The sequence below is a fragment of the Solanum lycopersicum genome, chromosome 1 (genome assembly GCF_036512215.1).
Source record: "Solanum lycopersicum chromosome 1, SLM_r2.1".
Taxonomy (NCBI): Eukaryota; Viridiplantae; Streptophyta; class Magnoliopsida; order Solanales; family Solanaceae; genus Solanum; species Solanum lycopersicum.
The window spans coordinates 91620978-91646023 of NC_090800.1; the positions used below are offsets into that span (position 1 = coordinate 91620978).

General features: G+C 32.2%; 2 protein-coding genes and 1 long non-coding RNA gene across 10 annotated transcripts; 2 read left to right on the top strand and 1 right to left on the bottom strand.

The window, feature by feature from the left end:
• Window positions 1-4683: 4683 nt before the first annotated feature.
• On the bottom strand, window positions 4684-12092 carry LOC104645416 (uncharacterized). 2 transcript variants are annotated; one of them, XR_011212006.1, is made up of 5 exons: window positions 11955-12092; window positions 9737-9839; window positions 9369-9494; window positions 5389-5478; window positions 4684-4822 (listed from the first exon to the last, which is right to left on the bottom strand). It is a non-coding gene; the product is annotated as an uncharacterized lncRNA (long non-coding RNA). The 2 variants fall into 2 exon arrangements; XR_011211998.1 differs by lacking the exon at window positions 4684-4822 and having other exon boundaries at window positions 4972-5478.
• Window positions 5289-8961, top strand: LOC101266767 (abscisic acid 8'-hydroxylase 4). 6 transcript variants are annotated; one of them, XM_026028503.2, is made up of 10 exons: window positions 5289-5494; window positions 5582-5906; window positions 6083-6232; window positions 6329-6577; window positions 6874-6960; window positions 7037-7115; window positions 7782-7903; window positions 8023-8141; window positions 8264-8346; window positions 8645-8961. In XM_026028503.2, the coding sequence occupies exons 1-9, from the start codon at window positions 5289-5291 to the stop codon at window positions 8295-8297; spliced, it is 1371 nt and encodes a 456-aa protein (XP_025884288.1). In that variant the 3' UTR covers window positions 8298-8346; window positions 8645-8961. The 6 variants fall into 6 exon arrangements, with proteins under 6 accessions (XP_025884288.1, XP_025884279.1, XP_069146400.1 ...); XM_026028494.2 differs by having other exon boundaries at window positions 8281-8346; XM_069290299.1 differs by having other exon boundaries at window positions 7797-7903.
• A 2428-nt stretch (window positions 12093-14520) lies between the features above and the next one.
• Window positions 14521-24356, top strand: LOC101267275 (ceramide synthase LOH2). 2 transcript variants are annotated; one of them, XM_019211882.3, is made up of 6 exons: window positions 14521-14641; window positions 18980-19188; window positions 21015-21170; window positions 23285-23470; window positions 23557-23735; window positions 24022-24356. In XM_019211882.3, the coding sequence occupies exons 1-6, from the start codon at window positions 14600-14602 to the stop codon at window positions 24039-24041; spliced, it is 792 nt and encodes a 263-aa protein (XP_019067427.1). In that variant the 5' UTR covers window positions 14521-14599; the 3' UTR covers window positions 24042-24356. The 2 variants fall into 2 exon arrangements, with proteins under 2 accessions (XP_019067427.1, XP_004230790.1); XM_004230742.4 differs by lacking the exon at window positions 14521-14641 and adding an exon at window positions 16013-16484.
• Window positions 24357-25046: the final 690 nt, after the last annotated feature.

Here is a 25046-nt window from a genome sequence, read left to right on the forward strand (position 1 = left end):
GCTTATGGAAACTAAACATGATTAAAAGGTAAGAGCGTACATGATTTGCCTTTTTCATAACGGAAACAAGTTGGAGATTAATTATTTTATCTTTTTCTTAACCAATTAAATTAATAAATTTTTGGGTCAATCTAATATCGAAGTGACCAAAATATTGATTATGTCTCGTATTTCAGTTCCATTCTACATTATTAGAAGGAGAAGTATCTAACAAATGTCGCTTCTAGCATATTCAATTGAGAAGAAACATATTTAAACTAATAATATTTTTAATTAAAATTATATGAAAAATGAACTAAAAAAATGATCAAATTAAAAGATTTTGCATAATTCTTAACTCAATTATGAAAAAGTTCACGATAATATTCTTGACATATCTAAGAATAACAATTAGGAAGGGACGACTTATTTTTTGTGGGATATATTAATTAGTTTTCTGATAAATTCAAGTAGAATGATAAAGATTATTTACTTTAAAATAGTTGAAAGATATTTTATGATAAGAATGATATTTTAAGATTGTAGTTTAAATTTGAAGTTTAGTTTAAAGATGATTTTGACCAAAAACTTTGAAAATTTCATTACATGAATTAGTAGTAAAAACAAATTAAACTATTCTTTTTCGAGTTTCATATTGGCATCAATTATACATTGTTATCTTCATCTATTTAAATTATTATTTCATTAATATTAAAACACACCTCAATATCGAGTTAATTAAATGGTCATTTTCAATAATCTTGCAACATATATCTCTAAGCTAACTCAACATCAAAATGTGTTTTAACATAAAAAAGATTGATAAAATGTGATAGATGAATAAAACAATGAATGATTGTGATATAAAATGGAAAAAAAATTTAGATATTCTTTTGATACCAAACTCTTCATTATTATTAATTCCAAAACAACCTCTTTACTGGTCCCAGTCTCCCAGATTAGGAAGAGGGAGCTTATTCCAAGAACAGCATTTTGGGAGATTATGTTGGATGAGAAATATCTTTCTACAAATTCATTGAATATTTCAACGAAAATCCAACCTATATCGATATTGGTACTTATCAGACAATCTGCTCCGTGTGAATAACCTGAATGAATTTCAATACGAACTATATCCATACGAAGGTCTTAGTAAATTTTAATTTTGAACTCATAATTTTAACAGTACATTATTAAGAATCTTAAAAATTGCTGTTCATTAAATTTAATTGGATTTGGTTTTGGATTATCCTTGTCTCTATCCCCAAGATTACTAATCTCTTTAAAGATTAAAGAATCAGTGCTTGGTGTTGATAGGTAGAAGCGCCGTGCCGTGTTGCAGCGTCTCTTTAATTTACTTGGATCTTATTCTTTTGCACATTTCGAAGAGTACTTTTACTGCATTGGCATGGCCAAAGAGAATGATTCACAAAATCCTGCTCTATTTTATTACCCATTCCATCCACTATTAGTTGAAGATCACGCTATTTTGTCTTGTTGTGAACTAGCTAGGTCCCATTTCCATGACCTTTTTCTTCTTCCTTCTACGTTCAAATACTTGGGGAAAGCTTAATTTGGTTTTAAACTTTAAAAGCAAGATAACTATGCTATATAGATCCTTCGTATACGATTAAACTTAACTTTTGGAGCCTATTGTCAAAGAACTTGGATCGTGAGAGATAATACTATTATGTATTAAGTTATAAATGCCGCATCCATGGCATATGGTTGACTAAGAAAAGATAATGACAATATAACATCTATCCGGTATTAAATTAATTCATATTAAGTTAGACAAGAATCTACTTACAAATATTTTATATGAATAGAATACAGAATATGGAATAAAACTAATCTACATATAACAATCTTCTCATTATTCATTAATGATAACAAACCATTCAATTATTACACTAAAAAACACTAGAATTAGCTAGGAACTTCGTTACTAATCCATAGTTAAATCAAGAATTAGCGACAATTTAGTTATTTGACAATTTAGTTATTTAACTATAAAATTAGTTCATCATTAATTTACAACTCAGACATGAATCAAGCGTTTAGTGTAACATTAGACTAAACTGCAACTCTAGGAGTATATATACAGTATGGGTGCATTGTTAGTACTTCTAGGCGTTTCTGGTAAACAAACGTAAATCTTCAACAGGCTTGTGTCATGAGGACACCAGAGATCAAACAGGCTTGTCACCATATGAGGAAGTTCTGAAAATTGGATTGATAAATGATAACTGTTCAAGCTTGTGACTTGAAACTTGAAATTTATGGATCCAAAAGCAAATAGACCTGAACTCTAAAAACTAGTTCCTTAGACAACCATCTCATTCTATTCAATAGCTCACTTGATTAATTTGTGCTTACATTGCGTAAGACTCATCACAGGGGAACTCCTTCCTATCAAATCTTATTAATTTCAAAAATTCAGACTGATATTTCTGATTAAAGACAGAAGGATGAAGTGCATCCCACAAGTCTTGATATTTCTCGACTCGCTAGTTTTTTTATTATCATTCAGTGTATAGTAACTCACTCATCCTATTTATTTTCTTTATCCATATGTAATAAGCATAGCCGTATGTATGCTGACACGTGTCTCATCCAGCTACGAATGACGGCTCCTACCATCTTGGTATTGGAAATCTGACGTCAAATAAATCAATATATCATAGATGGCGCGTTATGCCGACCATCTGATCCAAAATCTCTGAGATCATAGCGGCTCTGTGATGGAGTACTGCTCTGTGGATCCCAACACCTCGCACGTGAGGACTCATTGCGACTATGGGACTTTCAAGATTTGCAATTTTCTCCTCATTTCATCCACTTCTATTGTCTTTATTGTATTTTTAAAGTCAATGTGATTAATTTTTAAAGTTAAATTAAATTATATTTATTCATTAAACAAAAAAATTTAGATATTTAAAAATTATATAAAAAATTACTATAAATTGCAATATGATGAGAAATATATCATATTAAAAATTGACGGAGGTAGTAATTTTTCTAAAAAAGAAAACTATGATAATTAAATATTGATGGAGGTAGTAACTTTCTAAAATTACAACATTTACTCCTATATATATACAGAGAGACATTTTTATATTTACATAGTAAAAAGGATAGAAATAAATATAGTGAAAGGAACAATTAAACTCGAAGCAATTTAGCTATTAGTTATTCGTAAACATGATACATAACTATCCTCCATCTTCCTCATAAAGTTTCTTTTTAGGACAGACTAAAAGATGCAAATGATTGTATTCAAGGGCATGGTTTAGTATTCAATGAAGTGGGTACAATCAGGTAAGTCCATATCCTAACACAATTCAAGTTCAAATTTCTTCCTATTTGTCCAAAGTACAAACCTAGACGGACAAAGTTACATGATACCTATGTTGTTGGAAAGTAGCAGGTACTTCAAAAAAAACGAATGAATGTAATGCCTAAACTAATTCAAACAACACAATTATAATTTTAAAAAAATAGAAAAGGGAATATACAAATGGTTGTGATGGCTATCTGTTGAATAAGGGCGGTACTTTTAGCCAGAATTTTATTATCTTAGTGCAACAATAATTTGGTTTGGCTCCATTTTCGTGCACCATAAGAATGGAAACTTATATTCTATTTGTTGAAGCCTCACACATCAATATCATGCCTAACCAATTAAAATCTAAACTCTGAGGTGGATAAAGCATCACAGTCGTGGCATCACACTTTTCACTAGTACACACTACACTGTACTGAACAATTCTAAAATTAGACACTGAAAAAGATTCCTCTTAACAAGGATTGCTATGCATAAAAAAACAAAATCCACTATCATATTATATCATATATTACCAATAATCAAATAGCATTACTTTTCACGGTTATATGTTTACAAACTAAAGATATCCTTCACCTTATAACTAGCCAAAAACATCAAATACTTGTAGGACAAACTGCATCAATATCAATTCTTCTCTAGTAATGTATGACTAATTAACCATTATACAATTAGTATAAATAGTTAGTGCAACGGACAAATATTTATCTATTTTTATATGTAGAATAAAGCAAAAGATATTTTTGAGTTGTTCATTTCAGAGTTACCTATATTGGGAACACTAATAACTGAATTCTCGAACAGAAATATTTAAAAGGCAGAAGGAAAATGCTATCGTGATTAGTGACAATTATATCATAGCAGTTATACAGAAGCAACAAAGTTCTATAGTTGCTGATATTACTTTTGAAGCTAAATACACATCTGCTAATCACTTATGTCATGTAAAACAAATTAGAAGAGCCTATCATGTGCTATAATAACTCAAGAGGGAGAGTGGTGTTACAAAAACGTTATTGCATAGTTCAGAAAATATTCTCATATGTTTTATATGCAAATTAATGAGCATATTCAGAAAGTCATCAAAACTTTTTGTTGTTTACGTTGGCTCTATGTTTCTACAATGGACCACGGACATGCTCATTTTCCAGTTGAAAGAGAACTTTTGAATTGAGGTACCATCATATATGTGTGTGTTATTATATGAACTCGATTAGGATATTATATGATCTACATATCTGTATTTTACTATGTGATCAGTTCCTGATCGCTCCACTCCCCCAACAACCAATCAACAACAACAATATACTGAGGTAATTCCACAAGCAGGGTGTGGGAAAGGTAGGAGTGTAGGATGTATGCATACCTTATCCTATCTTAGTTTGGTAGAGAGGTTGCTTTCTGATAAATCCTTGGCTCAAAAGCAGTGCACATACATAATCAATATGAATGAGAATTTTCTTCCGCTTGAGTGGGCCTTGATAAACACCATTACTTCTGGTATTCACTCGAAAGTAAAAGTAAAAGGAAATCAAAAGATCACATGCGCACAACTATGAGAACAAAACGAAAATAGTCACCTCTAAAAGAAGAGGAGCACAAAAATATACGTTAAAGCAGACAAAACTAAGTACTCAGCTATTGGTGTGAATTTTGTCTTGTTTCAACACAATAGGTCCACTTCATCAGATGACATTTGATATTGCTTAATGTGGTCCAATTTCCTCCTCCTACCTTGGATATGTATGAATCTATTATATGGCATATCATGATACAGTAATATAATAACCCCTCTTACCCAACATTTGGCAAACCTTCTTCCCTATATATCTCGTCTCTATCCCAGCCTCTTCTTCCTATATATAGGGAGAACTTTTTCTCACTAGTTAAATAATCCATCAAAAACAAAAGAAATTAATATAATATAAAATTGCAAAGCACAACACTGAACTTCTCCATTTAGATGGAGAATATTTCTTGTTCCATTTACGTCCTTTTCTTTCTTATAGCTCTTCTCTTATACTATCATAGTTCATTAAAGAAATCAAAATGGACAAACTTACAAAAAGCAAAGCTGCCTCCTGGTTCAATGGGCTGGCCGTACATAGGGGAAACTCTCCAACTGTACTCTCAAGATCCAAGTGTCCTCTTTGCTAACAAACAAAAAAGGTTCTATTAATTCAAAGAAAAGAATACTCATCAGTTCATTAAAAGCATATGCCATATACGCATTCTATTTTTAATGTTTGTTTGCAGGTATGGTGATATATTCAAAACACACATTCTTGGGTATCCTTGCGTTATGCTAGCTAGTCCTGAAGCTGCCAGATTCGTGCTGCTAACTTACGCTCACTTGTTCAAACCAACGTTCCCTAAGAGCAAAGAGAGGTTGATTGGCCCTTCTGCTTTGTTCTTTTACCAAGGAAACTACCATTCTCGACTAAGGAAGGTGGTTCAGAGCTCGCTAGCTCCTGAAGCTCTTCGTAAACTAATTCCTGAGATCGAGGACTTGGCCATTTCTGCATTGGAATTATGGGCGGAGAAGAACCAAACCATCAATACATTCCGTGTGATGAAGAAGGTTTGTTACTAGTAGCTCGTTGCTACTTGTTAAATTGTGATACCATCTCATCTAAAAAGCTTAAACCGTTAAAGAGCATACACTTTTAATTACTTAATTATATCTTCAAATGAGCTGACCACAAGATTATAATCTATAAATCAGTCTAACATGTGAATCTGATGGACATGTTACAGTTCTCCTTTGAAGTAGGCATTCTTGCTTTATTTGGTCAGCTGGATGCTAAGTACAAAGAGGAGCTCAACAAAAATTATTCTATAGTAGAAAAGGGCTATAACTCTTTCCCTACGAATTTACCCGGAACTGCTTATTACAAAGCTATGGTGGTAAGTAAAGTTTCTCTTATTCCTTCCGTATGAACTTACTGGGAATAACTTGTTTATTCCATAGCTTTATGCTGAAATTTTCTGTTATTGACAAAGGCAAGGAGGAAGCTTAATCAGATTCTTAGTGAGATAATCAGTGAAAGGAAGGAGAAAAAAACGGTAGAGAAAGATCTCTTGTGTCATCTGTTGAATTTCAAAGATGAGAAAGGGAAGAATTTAACAGAATATCAAATTGCTGACAATGTCATCGGAGTACTCTTTGCTGCCCAGGACACAACAGCTAGTGCTTTAACATGGATTCTTAAGTACATCTCTGATGACCAGAAACTTTTAGAAACTGTTAAGGTATTGTCTCCAGATTCCTTTTGGTTCCTACCTAGTGTTTTTGCTTTCTATTGATTAGTTAAATAAACACAGTGAAAAGGAACTACACACTATTGAATCACCCAAAAAGATAACTACAGGTAATCAATTAGTTAGCCTACTATAGTAAGCTAAAACTTACCTTAGTGTAAAAACAAATTAACAGTATCAGTGTATATGGTAAATCACTTTCTGTTTCCCATCTCCATTAGCGCTTCTAGCATGTTCTATTGCGAGTCCGGCTCCTAGGTTTAAGAAAAAAATCATTTCTTTTGCAGGCAGAACAAAGAACAATTTACGAATCAAATGGAGGAAAGAAGCCGTTGACATGGGCTCAAACAAGAAATATGTCACTAACTTACAGGGTAATCTTTTCTTCTTAGAACTACTTATATTATACTCACAGTTCGCTCTCATCAGCTAGAAGAACTTCAATTGCAGGTCATTTTAGAGAGCTTAAGGATGTCTAGCATTATATCTTTCACCTTTAGAGAAGCCGTGGTTGATGTAGAATACGATGGTAAGTCATTAGTTATCAAATGTAAGTTCAACCATGGATAAATAAGTACAAAAAGGACACACATATATAAACTCATTGCTCCTGTAGGAATGTTCTGATTATCTATTTTACGCAGATGACTACTTTGTACTCGATACTAGTATGTGTGACGATTAGTATAGATACTTAATAGTAGTTTTTTTTAACTTATCATTCAGTCATTTTATATGAGGCTTTGACTGGACATGAAAATGTATATAACATACCAAAAGTACAGTGGTTTTTAAGATATGGTGTTATTCCTATAGTCGTATTTCATCAAGGGTACAATGAGAATGTTCAATAGTTTTGAAATAGGGAACAAGTTCAATCAAAATCACATGTCAGACTCATTGGACACAAGTACATCAAGAAAAATTGAGAAATGCATGTATTGAAAAAACTTTATTTTGTGTCTCACACAGCTGACACTAATTATGTAGGCTTCTTTTTGTCCCACAAGTTAATGAACCCAAATTATTACACTTCTGGGTCCACCGACTTGTAAAATAAAAAGAAGCCTCAAAGAACTGGTGTTAGTTGTGTGAAGGTTGGTTGAAGCACAGAAATGAAGTTTCATATGTATCATTATTAATTATACCTTCAATCCTTCTGTAAGGTATTACTCATTTAACATGAATAGTAAAGATATCTTAAATGCAGGTTACTTGATTCCAAAAGGTTGGAAGGTCATGCCACTATTTAGAAACATTCATCACAATTCAGAATTTTTTGCTGACCCTCAAAATTTTGATGCTTCCAGATTTGAGGTATGTGGTGATCGAGTACTAACAAAGTGCTTTTCAATTCTCCACCTGTCTAGAATTTTAAAATATGAAAAGTTGGTTAACTCCAAAAAAAATAATCAAGTGGTGGATGATGGATGCAGGTTGCTCCCAAACCCAATACCTACATGCCATTTGGCAACGGTGCCCATGCTTGTCCTGGAAATGAACTCGCCAAACTGGAGATGCTGATTTTGATTCATCATTTGGTTACCAAATTTAGGTTCGACAATGACATCATATTTGCTTCTAAATTCATAACTTATATTATTTTGAGTCCACGATTTTTAACTACTTAACTAAATCCATTGTATATACTAATATTTAACAACAATAATAACATAGAAGAACTGCAACAACAGCAGATCCAAAAGTTTAAGCCAACAGGTGGGGAATACCAAAGCATCAGGACTTGTCTATAATAATGGGTACAGACTTCTCTTATATATTCTTTTTTAAAATATGTATACAAGCAGATGTCATGTGCTCGTGTTCATGTGTTGAAGAAATACATCCACTAAACTCCCAACCACATAATGCTCACAAAAATCTAGTCAAAGGAAAAGGATGTGTTTTAAAGAAATTTCTTCTCAGTTCCAGCTTCACTTGTGTTTATGTCACGCCAGGAGATTTTTTGAAATTTCAATTGTACCTACTAGAAGAGTGCTAAATATATCAGTGCTCTAACTTTATTAGAAATTCATACTCACACATTAATTATTGCAGGTGGGAAATCGAAGTTTCCAAAGGAGTACAATATAGCCCATTCCCAATACCTCAGCATGGACTCCCTTCTAGGTTCTGGAAGGAAACAAGAAGCCAAAGAGACCCCTAGAAAACAGATGCCACCTGATAAAAACTAATATACTAGCAACAGAAAAGAAAAAAAAACAGAAGATACCTCTGAACTTAGTTTACTGTTTCTGTTGAAACTCATCTGAGAAACTTTTTTGTTACCTTCTATGAAATTGTACTATAAAAATATTAGTCTGTAAAGTCAATCACATTTTCTAACAAAGACAGCAATGTCTTTTCTGGCTAAATTGCGATACAATGCATTCCAAGATTATTACTAACTCTGTACTATAACAACAGTCAATAGTTATGCCTCAATCTCATATATACTGCGGTTAGTTATCTGAATTCTCACTAACCATGTTTCTCCATTTAAAAATTCATCTCAGAAAACATTATACAAAGTAAAATTAAAAAAGTACTTGAAGTTTTTTCTATTGGCATAAAAGTCTCTGAGAGAGCTAAAAATGTACTACCATGACGAAAACATAGTTTCAGAAAATTAGTTACGCCTATATAGCTTCTTTTTTCTTCCACTGTGCTCTATCTTAAGCTAAGTTCGCATGGATTCCTAGCTTTATATATTCCAATTTGGTGAAAGAATAAAGATATGACTCATATATGTTGGAAAAGCAGCACCATAGTGGAATATTACCGGTCAAAAGAAATGAAGCTCAATGGAACATTTGTGTGCATGGCATTTGAAGAACATATATTACTTCACGTGGGAGTCAGCATCAGTGGGCCTAAGAAGATCCAAGTATTCCAGATGCTTGAGTGGCTGCAAAAAGGAAATGGCTTAATCTAATGGGAAAATTCCATAGTGGAAACTAGCACTTATGGAATAGGATGAAGGGTCCCATTAGACATGTCACTACAAAAATAGCCATCATGTGTCTAGTGATCCTGAAGCTATAATGGTCTGTAGGCAACACTCATGAGATTTTTCTGGACTTGATGGAAACAAGTGCTATGGGGAAGTAGCAAAATGGAGGTCAAATAGACATTAGGGCAAAGAACTACCTTGTTTTCTAGCCCACGCACTCTTAGTCTGGAATGTTCCAACAGGAATGAACCTCAATGATAGATCTGGATGGTTGTGATCTGTATATACATCCAAAATTACCTAATAAAAACACAAGGTCACACAAATCAATAGAACCATAATAGCCAAAAATAAATTAAAAGAAAGGGAAAATGCACAAGTACCCCCTCAACCTATGCCTGAAATCCAAAGACACACTTATACTATACTAAGATCCTATTAACCCCGAACTTATCATATAAGTAATTTTCTACCCCTTTTCGGCTTACGTGGCACTAACTTAAAAAAAAAAAAGTTAACCAGCGTTGGGCCCACAAGATAATGCCACGTAGGCCGAAAAGGGGTAGAAAATTATTAATAAAATAAGTTCAGAGGTAATAGGACTTAAGTATAGTATAATGTGTCTCTGAAATTTCGAACATAGGTTGAGGGGTACTTGTGTATTATCCCTAAAAGAAATAGAATGCAGAGGCATCATAAGCATTACATGAATAGAATATGGAATACATCACAGCATGTGAAAACAACATGAAAATTGCCAAGAATTTTGAGTGTTAAGGGTTTTCTTTTAACCTCAGAGTTTTCAGGGCATGACTCTAATTTCAGCGTATTTTGTATGAACCAATGAATAACAAATTGCATATCTGAAGTAAGTGAAGTTCTTCACATATGATTAAGTTTCAGCTTGGGAAGAGTGAATTTCAAAGATAGAACTTCAGGCTCGATTAATCACCTCAATACACTAAGGGCAGGAAAAAATCTTGTCAATGTAACCTCAAGCAATATATGGACTACGATTTTTTTTTTTTTGCAGCAGGAATGTAACTCAGAAAGCTGATCAAGATTGTGCACGCGTAACTGCAACCATGACGTTGGATTTATTTTGATCTCTCTGTTTTTCAATGCTAGGGTGAAGGCATATATATCAACTTAGCATAACTTTCAAGAAATCAAACTAGTGCTCTCTTTTCTGCATTAGGATTTTCGTCTTAGCAAGTTAAGGCTAGCAGAATCTGAGAAGCACTTTCTGGAGTTGCTCTCCTACAAGCAAGAGATACTTGATAATTGAGATCCTCCATGAAGGAAATATGACCTGACACTGCACTATTACTTTTTAGAAGTAGGAAGTGAATTGCATTCCAGTTACAGGTATCATAGAAGCTGCAGATACATGTTAATACATTCCGATATTGGCTATATGGAACATTAGTACATTACCTACCTTAGAGCATTACAGAATTTCTTATGAAGCCTGAAAGTCAAGGGCATTCAACAAAAGGCTTCCCATGAAGATACAGATTGATTTGAAGTTAAAGCATCCTAAAAGTTACTCGTACAAATCTCCCGTCAATATCTATGTAGCAACTGAAAAATTAAACAGCCATTCTAAACCAAGTTTACATATCTGTTTTGGCATCAAACACTTCCAAGAGAGAAGCACCTAAAAGGTAAAAAGGTAGATTGCAAGCTAAGGGCATCATATTAAAGCCACTAAACAAAAATCCTTCCTCCAGCCCTATCTCAAAAAAAGAGAGATCGCCATATCCCATGAAGATAAGAAAACGCCTAGATTAAATTTAAAGACTTGTCATTCACTAGAGCAGGCGTAATAAAATAAGTACAACTCTGTTCGTTCATCGTACATCAGTTATCAATAATTAGTACATGAATACATATTCTAGTATGTGTATATAAAAACCAGTGTGTAGCTAGACACACAATTTACACAATGATATAGATCACTCATTATAAACATAAAAATTATTCGAAGGAACGTGTATTCATGCTTCAGATCATTATCAAGTATATACGTACCTGTACTTATATAAAACAGGACAGGACCTTAAGAATCAGAAGTTCAGAACTAACTCATTCCATTTATTTTTCCTGTAAACTTCCTATCAATTTACATTATACTACTCCGCGTTTCTATAACCTACTTAACTGATCTCCTCTACAGCAAACCATAATTTATCGCATCACCTAGGAGAATTACACAAATTACTCTAAAATTAAGCGGCGCTGATAAATTAATCCGTCCCTGAACAAAAGCCTGAGACAAATATCAGCATGCAAATACAGGACCGTCCGTACTGCTCGATTTAAAGGTAAAATTTGACAAAACATGAAAGAATTTTGTACATCAAGAGACGTTATACATTGCTGAGACCAAAATAGATGATCGGAATACGTTACCGAGTAGAAATTACGGTAGACCTGTCGCCGGTGAAGTGAATCCTATCGATCGAGTGGGTCGATCTTGTTGTTGCCCTAATTCCCATAGAAGAATATGAGAACGTGTTTTATAAAATTTTGGAGGGAATGCAAACTGAACGCGCAAAAGTGCAATTTATACTTTTCTTTTTTACGCGTTTGGGAGCACACTAAATTGAGTCTCGTACGCGTGATTCGAATGTTAATAGATCAAAAAAAAATTACCCTAAAACAAATTTTTAGATATTTATATGGCTATTTTATTAGATATAAATGCAATTAAAATTAAAAATTATAAAGAAATTATGTTTTCCATGGAAAATGTTTTCCTAAAAAATGTTTTTTTGGAAAATAAGTAGATTTTGGACTTATTTTATCATGTTTGGTTGGTGCGCATAAACTATTTTCTGAAAATGATTTTTAGTGTTTAATTTATGAATAAAAAATGTTTTTGAGGAACATTTTTTGTTTTTACTAGAGTAGAAAATAATTTATGAAATTGAAAATATTTTTATAAAATACTTTTTTTTTGGGTAGTGGTGGTGGGGGTGTGGGGGGATAGTGGGGGTGGGGGCAGGGGGAGGGGGTAGAAGTGAAAAAATAAAAATTTGAAATTGATAGTATTTTTAAAAAGCAAAAATGACTTTTTGAGGGGTTGGGGTTGGAGGTTGAGGGGGCTGGTAGGGTGAGGTAGGAGTTTAAAAATAAAAATTTAAAGTTGAAACCTATTTTTAAAAAGCAAAATTATTTTTTTGGAGAGGATGGTTGGGGGAGAGGGGAAGTGGTTAGGGATCGGGTGAAAAAAATAAAATTTTGAAATTGATAAAATTGATGTTTTTTTCAAAAAAAAAAAAAAAAATTGAAATTGGAGGAGAGCTTTAGAAAATGTTTTCCTTAATTTTTTAAGGGAAGTCATTTTCCTTAATTTTGAGAAAAATGAGTTGATTTGAAAAATATTTTCCAAAACTTTTGCTTCAACCAAACATAAGAAAATTGGAATACATTTTTCAGAAAACATTTTCCTTCATGCCAAACACACTCTTATATGGCTATTTTATTAGATATAAATGCAATTAAAATTAAAAATTATAAAGAAATTATTTTCTTTTAAAGAGGAATTAAAATAAAAAAATAATTAAAAAAATACTAAAATATACGTCTAATTTATCACTTATTTTTAATATCCTATTCTATTCCTAAAAACCTTCAAAATTCTTTATTCCTCTCTTAATGTATTTAATGTATCTGAGTTACAAGTTAATGTATCTCAGTCAATACTTAATGTATTCGAACCATATATTATATATTCAGTTTATTTTGTAATACATCTGAATTACATATTATGTATTCGAACTAGTCTTTAATATATTTTTGAATTATATATTATGTATTCAATTTATAGTATAATATATTCAGATACATATTAATATATTCAAAAAGTATAAATTTTAATAATTATAATTAAAAAAATGAAAATAAAATATATTTTACAAACTGTACTATATGATATATGTAAATTATACGCTAAAAAGTCAAGTAAATAAAAGAAATGGAATAATAGCGCATGTGAACTACAAACATTTTACTTTGCATGTTGTGTTTTTTTTTTCAAGTAAAATGAATGTAAATTACATGATTAGACCATTAAACAAGTTCCAATGTTAGCTTTTCTCTTTTAAGAGTATTGACTTTTAGTTCTCAATATAAAAATTTGTAGAAAATATTTTTTTCCAAATATGTATTACGGTAATTCAGAATAGTTAAATTTCAATGCAAATACATATTGTGAAGAAATTAGAATAAAAGAATATTATTTAAATATAAGTTCAATATTCAAGCAAAAATAAATTTATTTAACTGAAATATTCAGATAAATATAGCGATGTCGGTAATGTATATATTTTTAAAGTGTTATATATAATTTATTTTTGCATTTAAAAATTTTATCAAATTAATCAAATAAATATCATACAAAGTTCGATCTCAATTTGATCTTTAATTAAAAGAAAAAAACAAGATACAAATTCTAAAGAATCCAAATTTTTTTCATCCCATCTACTAGTACCAATTTGATACCATATATTTCTGTTTTACCACTAAAATTATATACCTAGGTATTTTCTCTGTTCCATATTAGTTATTTCATATTCTACATATGTTTTATTAAATTATTAAAAAAAATATCCTCAAAATTACTAATTTATCCTTTGAACTCTTTTTAATGAAGATACACTCCAAGATAATAGAGTATTAATTTTGAGGGGATTTTCAGAATATATATATATATATATATATATATATATATATATATATATATATATATAAATATATAGTACACTTAATTAGCATTGATATCACCTGCAATATATCATTAAAGCTCCAAAGCAAATATTTTCACCTACCAATGTAATGAATATTATATTATATATACGAGATCGCTGGTAGAAGTTCATAGTTTAATCGTAATTTCTTTTTTTTTTTTACCATTTTAGTTCCACATGTCGTGTACTAATTTTTTCATCTATTTTTTTTTTATAAATATAAAGTACAGACATCCTCCTATAAAGGAAGAAAAATAAAAGTAGAGATGTGCCAGTTTGTGTGTTTATAAGGAGATCCACCAGTTTATGAGTGAGCTGGAAGTTAAGCAAGCTAGCTTAAGTTTTAAGGTATCTACTCCCTACTTTCCACTGGTGTGATGGTGTGATTTTTTTAATTAATATATTTATTGTAAAAAAAGGTTTCCTAAATTAAAATAATTTAATTATGTTTTTCCATTTTATTTTATTTATGATTAGTCATAAGTTTTTATAATTATATAGATATCTTATTACATTTTGTTATTCATACAAATAATTTATATTTATTTGGTACGCTTAATTTCACAAAAAAATAACATATCTAATGTAATATATAAAAAGATAAAAATAAAATTATGTTGACTTTATCGAAAAATTGCTTTCAATAACGCTGGATATCTCACATGTGTGTGTTGGGTTGGGGGAGGGGGGTTAATTCTGTTATTTTGCGTTTATTCAAACTTTGCACATCAATTAACCTAGATATAATAGTGTTTCACTGCTACGAAATATAAGCTCTTTTGTTCCAAGAAAAAAAAATGCGTTTTTTATTTGAAGATATTTGTGGATTAAAATTAAGTAGTAAAATAGTAGTGGTCCTATCCATCAAGTTGTAGTTCCAGCAATTACAGTAATAAGTTTGACAAAAGAAATTGAAGATTATTTATCCAGAGAGAATCTTATCAAAAAAGTTAAATAGTTAGAAAAAATTATTTTTTTATCATTTAAATACATTTCTAATATACCTCCTTACATATAATTTTATTTTTTCAGATATGTAAAAGAAAATAAGTAAAATTTAGTTGAGGACATTCGTCTGCGACAATAAAAAAAATTGAAAATAAAATGACTATGTTCATACATTTTTCTCTTATAGTTGGAACTTTGACTTTTAAGCAAAATAATATAAAACCTAACTGAATTGACCTAATTTAAATGTTTTGATGTAAAAATGATTTTTTTAAGTACTTTCTTATTTTTTAAAAATAATTTAAATAGAGGATTTGGTAGGTACACGTGATTCAAAGTGTGATTTACTGTAAAAGATAATGACATGAATATCATGACCTCATGACAAGTCATGTAACAACTTCAAGAAATAGAGAGTAGGTAAGAATAATAAAGATGCAACATTGAGTAGCAATTTGATTGAATAATGTTTTTTAAAAATATTTTTTTCTGTTTTCTTTTTATTCATTCGGCTAGTATTAATTATTATTATTTTATTATATTATTAATAGTATATTGTTAATTTAAATGACTAATGCTCAACTTAGTTTAACCATTACTTATAAAAAAAATTAAAAATCTAATAAAAAGTAATGGTGCGAAGATATCATTATACATTGATGCTAAAAATATAAAAATAAAAATAATTTATGTAATTTGAACTTAATAAATAATAAATTTTATTATTAAATAATACGTAAATAATTTACCTCATTCGAATATTTAAATATTATCAATGACACAAAAAACTATTGATGAGAAATATACTAAACCACACCCCTTCATTCACAAGATCTCCACCATTGCCCCCTACTTATTCTCTTTTTTCTTCATTTCACACACACACAAAACAACATTTTCTCATTTCCCTCTGTTTCGGTACTATTTATCAATTTTGATTCTCTCGAGCGCCAGCCTCACCCCCTTTCCCCTCCGGTAGTCCGACACCCTTCTTAGTGGACTTGGCACTGCGGTGAGCACAAGGGCAAATTATTGTTCAAACAATTGATTGAATTTAGATGTGGATTCATTACGTTCCGCTATTTTGGTTGATATTTCGAAATTGAGGTTTCTGATTCTCTGTATAATGGACTCGATTTGGGCGAACAATGGTGCCCCCGCCGTTTCTCATTTGTTCTATGCCATTTTCTTCGCTTTTGGTTTCGTCATCGTCAGATTGTTCCTTGACAGATTCATCTTTCGGGTAACCTTTTTTCTTGAAAATTTCATGTGTTGATAACTGATGTTTTAAATGTTATCCTTGTTTTATTACATTTGAGTATTGTATACTCAATCTTGGTTTGACTCGTGTAATTAGTGGATTGCGTAAAAGAAGCAGGGTGAAATGGACGTCACATTCAACCAAGAAAAACGACAACCTTCTTATAAAAGCGCATATAAATGAGATCCCAATAGTTATAGATCCCATCTTGATGGAAAATTTCTTGGCTTAACTAAATCCGATTTAGTACTTTTCTTGATTCTGAGGTTCTGGAGCAATGTGTATGAGCCCTACTGTTTAGTAGCCAATGATATAGTCCTTCTAAAAGAATCGTGATTTAATTAATTTATTTCAATGAAGTTTAAACGGCTGAACTGAATTGGGGTTTCTTCAATTATAATTCTTGAACTTTTAACCTTTGTCAGCATTAAGTAACTGAATCCACCCAGACTTCATTAGAATTTGAGCTGTTTGACTTCTTTAATCCTTTGCCACAACATACTTTCAAGCTTTTATGAAGTACTTCAAACTAGGGTGATTTTCGTAACTATTGAAATTGATGTGCAACTCCTGTACAGATGTTACCGTCCTATCAGATCTTAAATGGTAATTTGGTGCGATGACTTCTGACCTTATATTTGAAAATTTGTTTAGTATTTCTTTGTGCATCCTTGTTTTGGCGCTTGTCAGCAGATAGATGTTAGTTGTATTGAGCTGTGATTTGGGTTTGGCATTCTTAGAACTGATACTTGAATCATGGAGTAACATTTTCGTGCATATATACACGATGTACACCATCGTGTAGTTCCAGTAAAAATCTAGAGTTTTTTGCAGATTGCCATAGATTAATATGTTTTAAGTGAGACGTAAACTATGTTTGCTTCTCTTCTATCTATCAATTGCACTTCTTCAAGTAAAATTCATGTCACTGGAGATCCAAAAACTGCTTTAAGTTTCTCATTAGATGTCAACATGCAATTTTGGAAACTTTAATTCAAGTTAGTCCTAATTTGTTTATTTTAATTTTCTAAATTCCTGTTCACTGACATATTTATTCATCACATTCCCCTGGCAATTGATATACCACGTTTCCAATATTATTTAACTAGTTCCACCATCGTTAGGCTAGAACTTATGGGCAATGAGTCGCATGCCTTGGCATCGGTACTTTTTCTTACAGTTATGATGGTACCCAATGGGCCCACATTACCTGATCTATACATGGTGTACATGTCTTAAGTGGAGAAGACAAACACATTTTGACTTAATTACAAGAACATTATAAGATGTAATTTGCACAACTAACTCAACCCTTTATAAGACGAGCAAGAAGAATTTAAGACTAAAATGTTGTAAAACATTCAAATGCCTGCGTCCACAACTCCACTAACATCCAGTCCAGCTTGCAAATTCGTAGTTTAATTGCTTACCGGTTACAATTTTAAGGGGAAAGTTGAGCTACTGAGTCAGGTATAACTATTAACTGATGCTCCATATTTTAGTCAACTTTAGTTATTAAATATTATCAGCCATGTCTTAATATCAGCTTTAGTTTGTTCATAAAGGTTAGTTCTTTTGACATATTACTTGTTGAGTTACTTTTAACATTTAATAGTTAAATAACCGAGTTCTATTTATAGTCAGTCATAAAATTTCCGATGTTAAGCCCTAAAAATTGACGACAATTTAAATGTAAGATTGCATATTTCAGCACCCCTGGAAAAATATCTGCATCCACCTGGCTCCCCCTCCATTTTGTGTATCATAATCTTCAGTCCTTAACTACCTTGGTAGACTAAGACCAGCATGTATCCCTCTCCAGGGTTTATTGATGGAATTGTGCCATTCACTTGCACTGACCAATGAATTTTCTGTTTGCAACAATTAATGAATATAAGTTAAATATTGCATATGATATTGAAGAATACGATGAATACAGATACTCTTGATGTATTAATTGCATAATGAATTATCATCATGCAATGTATTGAACTCTTTTGTGCTACCTTTGCTTGGAAATATGGTGCTTGACTGCTTTCTCCCTTCAGGGCCTCCCCACCACCAAACTATTTGTTCTGTGCAATTATGAGAGGTAACTTTTAGCTGAATATTTGTAATGTACTTGTTAAGTGGAGTGTACTCTGTTAGGATCGGCTTGTTTCTGTATATCAATTAAGATTATGTTCTATCACCAGTTTCATGATTTACATGTTTTATGCAACATGAATTAGTTCCTTTAAACGGTAATAATATCAACTTTTGCCCTCAATAAGCAAACAGTAAATTTAACTGTTTGAAAGTAGTCATTGTGAAGAGCTACAATTAAGTTAGTACTTACCTGATGTTGAAGAATTCAGATGATAGAAAATTAGGGAAATTTTTTGAAAGTTGAACTGAATTTTGGTTAAATGACTTGAGTCGTTTACTTTACTCCATCTTTCTGACATGTCTCTGTTCCTTGTTCACCTTGTTTCCAGAGGCTAGCCGTTTTGTTGCTGCGCCTGGGAACAACCCATCTCAGGAACGATGAGGCTACGAGAGGAAAAATTGTTAAATGCTCTGAATCCATGTGGAAATTTGCTTATTATGCAACTATTGAGTTTTGTGTCTTAAAAGTTGCTTATCATGAGCCATGGTTCCTAGATGTGAAGGGATATTTCAGTGGCTGGCCAAATCAAGAACTAACGTGAGTATCACATCCTGATTTTTCTACGACCTAGTATTTGACTCACGACAGTCTGTAAAACTAGAATTAGGTGGTTACTTTAAATAATTGGATAAGCAAGTAAGAACAATTACTTGTACTATTGAGGGAACAACAAAATTTCTAGCTATATGTGGTTAAATTCAAAATAGTATAGTTAGTGCAAATCTGTTGCCAAGTTCATAAGTTGGGATTAAACCAAGTGTATGTTTTACTTCTTACTCCGTATTAAGTTCTCACCATTGAGCCTCACATTGGAAGTTTCATTTCTCAAGTTTTGCAGTATCTTCTTGTCTCCTATTTTAAGTGTATTGCATTTTATGAGGGTTTCGGAAAAAGAAAAAAATGTCTTATTTTGCCATCCTACTGTCACTTTGTCAGAATCTATTTTCAAGGTTGATGAATTAATATAAGCATTGGGAATCTTTTCTCATTTGAAGGTAATACAACACAAATTGGGAACCTCTTTGTTCCTAAACCATAGAGGATCTCATGAATTACATATAAGCATCTTTGATGTTCTCGTCCGGCAACTAAATCATGTCGTAATTATTTGATTCATGGAGTATCCATTCAAAATCACTTCTCGTGCATGGTTTATGCCGTATTGCTTAATTTTTACCAATATGTATCTTGTCTAGTACTTGTTAGGTTATATTTTCAAGCAATCAAGGGCTACCTGTGTTACTTAATTGTTACCAGTACGTATCTTTTCTAACAGTCAAGAGGTTCTATCTGCAAGCATTCAGGGGGTTCTATGCTTTTAGGTGTGGGTGTTGCCTTTGAGAGATTTATATATCTAGAAAATATAGAGAACTTCTAGCAGTTCCGAAAAAATATATAAAGAACTTCTAATACTTTTTATTTCTATTTACATAATGTTCTTATGAGATGAGTTTTCATGGAGTAACACGGTCAATGAGGATTCATATTGTTGACCCCAACTTGTTTGAGACTTAGACCAAGACCGTCAAGTCACCAAGCAAAGAGAGTCATCTCTACTCCTCAAAGAACATTAATAATTTCCTGAAGGAGCAATAAATTTCCTTAGAAAAGACCCTCTAACACCTTATTTTGGGGTATGTGTGACAGATCCTCCTCCTCCATTTCTTCTTCTTCTTAAGTCGTTGCTGCTTCTGTCATGAACTATTTCCGCTCCTTTCATTTCATTTCTCCATGCTACACCTATAGTATCATTTTTCTTTACCTTGTGCCACCAGAACGTGCATCATCACCTGAGATAATAGCACTGGATTGCCTGAAGGATGTGTGGTCTGTCTCTTGATAGCTCCTTGTATCTTTCTTTCTTCTATCAGAATGCCTTTCTGATGCCAATTTTGTTCAAAACCTTCGTGAAAGTCTTATTGCCTAAGCAGTTGTGTCTATTTGCTCATACTTTGCAGTAAACATGCTCTTGGCTGAGGGGAACTCACCAAACACTACTTCCATCACCATTTCTGTTGAACAATTTTTATGAAAATGCCAACAAAAAATAGGGCTTCTTAAGACACTAGAATATTGACTAGGCAAGACTCTTCTTTTCTGATATAACATGCATACCTTTGTTGCAGTCATTTGAATGCACTAAATTTTTTATAGGGGGAACACAAGTCCTAGTAGAAATGTAAATCTAGCTTTTGCTTTCATTTATCATTAGAACTATTAGCAACATTTATTGCACTTCATACTTGTTTCACAAAAAAGGGATGAAATGTTACTGGCAACTTTAATTTTTGTAGGCCTCTTAACAAAAGGTTCACATAGGGGTCTGATAAAATCTAACATCCTTTGTTCATTTCTCATTTCAGGGCTGGAATTAAGCTTATCTATATGTGCCAATGTGGGTTCTACCTCTATTCTATTGCTGCCCTTGTTGTTTGGGAAACGCGACGGAAAGACTTTGCTGTTATGATGTCTCATCACATAGTTACAGTTTTTCTGATTTCATCCTCATATATTTTAAGGTAAGGTGTACTCCACCAGTGGTTTACCTTTAAGTCTTTTTTTTTGCTTGAATACCCTATCTCGACATGAAAACAGGGACATGGTTTATGTACGATGTTAGCAACCCTTTTATGGTTCTATGCTGGGTGTAATACAAGTCAAATGTTCATATTCATTCAACTACAATACATATATATTCTTTGGCATATTTTGAGAGATAACTTTTCCTTTTATTTTCATTTGATGGTAGGGGGAGGAAGGGACGCTAGGTCGAAGTAGATTTTAAACTTTGAAAGACCTTGTTTGAGATGTAGAAGAGGTTAAAAAAAGTATAAGGGAAGTGGAGAATTGAACATTTATTGCTCAAGGAAGACCAGTTTGATGCTGGTAATGGTGATGATATTAATGTGCATATCCATATAAAAAAACATATACTATTATAAATCTTAATTGGATTCAGATCATGTAATGTGTACAAGGAATAGAGCACCCAAGGGTGTGGCCTAGTGGTCAATAAAGCTGATTGATTTCTTCCTATGTCTTATCCTTTGTGGATGGGGTTACTTGGTACTTGTTGCTAGTGGTGGGAGGTGGCAAGTATCCCGTGGAATTAGTCGAGGTGCGCAAAATCTGGCCCCGGACACAAGTTCTTAAAAAACTTGTTTTAAGAAATAGAGGAAGTATTTTCATGTTTTTTTTGTTAATTGATGTGATGTTTTGCGACCTTTGAGAACTGAAATAGAACATATATGGCCAATGCATTGAGATGCTTTAATTGAATGTCATACAGTTTTCTACCTTTTCTTTTGGCTAAGATTTTCGTGAAATGAGGGTACTCAACTGATCCCTTTCTTCTATATTTTGATCCTTTACCACTTTATTGTAGTAGGAATCATTTATACCTAAGAGAACAAATTTGACCTAGCCAGTCCCATCCTTCTAATCCTGCACAAGGATGCTAATATGTCGTCTATAACAACAGCATACCTAGTGAAATCCCACTAAGTGGGGATGCTAATATGCCATCTTAATGATAACATAATGAAATGGTTGCTACTACTAATAAAAAGATAGTTAAATGATTGCCACAGCTTTCCGAGTTGGTCTAGTTTGTAACTCAGTTTTGCAGATACAATTTTTAGTATTTTTGCCTCAATGGTTGATTAAAAGGTTGATGTTTTCCTATTTACCTAAAAAAGAGTTCTTAAATTAATGTTGAAGTTGTGCGTGGAATTGGTAATGGTTATTCTTGAGGGTCCATTTTGAATTCATCTAACACATTCAAGAAAATTGAATTCATATGTTCAATTCAAGATAACTGGATAACAGATTGGAATACTTGCTTTTGTAATGGACCTTGCCATGCCTGCCTTGTTTACCTCTTCCGAATTATAATGTTGCTGATCCTTAACATCATAACATCTCTTGTGTCTCTCTATGGGTAATGATTTGCCTTGAATCTTTTTAAGTCATTTATTCAAGTTTGTTGGCGTTAAATGAAACTCTTTTACGTTATAATCCCTGCAGTTGAGCTATTCCTCCTAGTTGAAAAACTTGCTATTCTGGAAAAGGCTGTTTTCTTGTGAGGAAGAATGTGTGTGTTGGAGGAATATGACGCAGAGTATTTTCTTTCCTAATATTGAATATTAAGACATTATTAAATATAGGTCTCCTCTCTTACTAGTTGGGACTAACAAGACACAAACTCATCTAAAGGTTCATCATTCCATCGTTGCAGTACATTAATGACGATCTGTTGTATGCCATCCAATACGTCCACTTGATTCAATGGCAGATCTTATATGTCAAAAACCTTTTTTTTATGTAGTAATTAGTTCTATTGCAGGCATAAAGTAGATGCATAATAGTTACAAAAGCTTAGTACCAAAAGATCAGCTCTCCTTTACATTGTTAATTGAGAATCAGGGAACGGACATGGTTCAGAAATGAATCAGGGCAATCTAGAGTTCTATGTATTTTGGATGAAGTCTCTAACCCAGTGTAATTTCTCTTACACTCGAGGAAACAAATTAGCAAATGCAAAATTCCAAATGCTGCCTGGATATTAGAAGAATGGAGTGCTTTTATCTGTTTCAGTTTCTGTATTAATTTTGATGTGTTTTGGCATATGTAGCTTCTTTCGGATTGGGATAGTTATTCTTGCACTACATGATGGAAGTGATGTCTTTCTTGAGGCTGCCAAAGTTTTTAAATATTCAGAGAAGGAGCTTGGAGCTAGTGTACTATTTGGTTGTTTTGCCGTCTCCTGGTTTCCACTGAGGCTAGTTTTCTTCCCATTTTGGGTCATAAGATCCTCAAGGTCGGGACTTAACTGATTCTATACTCATCTCATATTGTTCCCCTTTTCTGGTTTCTCCTAATAGTTCGATCTTTTTCATTTCCCAGCTATTATCTATGTGAGGTTTTGAAGTTGTCAGAGTCATATGATACAATGATATACTACTTCTTTAACACAATGCTCTTGACCCTGCTTGTGTTCCACATTTATTGGTGGATTCTCATATATTCAATGATCATGAAACAATTGAGGAATAGAGGGCAAGTTGGGGAAGACATAAGATCTGGTAAGCATCTTATTGTTATTTTGAATTTACAGGTACACTATGGTAAGTTTGTGCTGATATAAAGGTCACCAAATCAGCTATAACCGCATGGTGCACGTTAAACTGTCTGTCTCAGGTTTATCAAACTAGTATTTTTCAAAGAAAATTTCATCCAAAAGAATTCCTTCCAACATTTTTTTTGGCTTCATATTCAACTTTATTGTTTGAATCCTCTTTCCCAACTTTTTTGAGGTGTCAGTATTCTCTTTGAACTGTTTGCGTTGTTTTTTCCTCTTTCGGAATACAGATTCAGAAGATGACGACTAAGATGACTAATGTGATTGAAGGCTACACTCAGATTCTTCAGCAGAGCAGTAATCGTGGTTGTAGGATTGCCTCTGCATATGATGATCCTTTTCCCCAAATAGACTTAGCTTGACTTCTTCTACGCTTTTATAATCAACTATACAATTTTTTGGGTTTGATCATTTTATAGTAATAGATCTTGATAGCATTTGATGTGGGGACATTTATCAGTTTAACTTGTCGTTACATTTTTGGTGTACAAAATAATAGGCATCTCCTTGTATAATTGTTTCCCATATTTAAAACGGTTTAAGCAAACCATATTTACTTGGTCTACATCTGTCATTACATATTTGGTCCAAAATAATTAGATAAATATACACTATTTTGTGATAAAACTGTATATTTATTGATTAGTAATAATACGTTTATGAAAAAAAAAAGTATATATATATATATATACTAGTATATTTTGTGACAAAAATGTATCTAGGCAGCTATATTATAGTTTTCCAATATAATTTGCAGAGTCTGGCGAAAGAAATTACAGTCGGTAGATTGTCGAAAGAATTGACTGTACTAGCAATGGTAGAATACTTTATACATTTGATCAAACACTGAAAGAAAAGCACTGACACGTTGTTCGGATGATTGGTACGTTGTTTCATAATATATTATAGTGTTATATTATTTTAATAAATGTGTTTGATAAATTGTATTGTTTTTCGTTGTTACAGTGTTTACACATTAATAATTTGAATGATAAATCTACGAGAAAAGTAGGGTACAGGAAAAAATTATTATGAACTGTAGGATAAAATATAAAATATAATTATTAAATAATAAATAAAGACAAAATAAAAAGAAAATACTAAAATAAGAATGCGATTCACAAAATGAGAAAGGAGATTTAAAAAGGTGAGATATTTTGTAGATTGAAAAAAAAGAATGGTCCGTCACAAGCCACATCATATATTTAGTCTCATGGACGATGACTTAGTCAACTTTTTGTATATTGTGATCAGT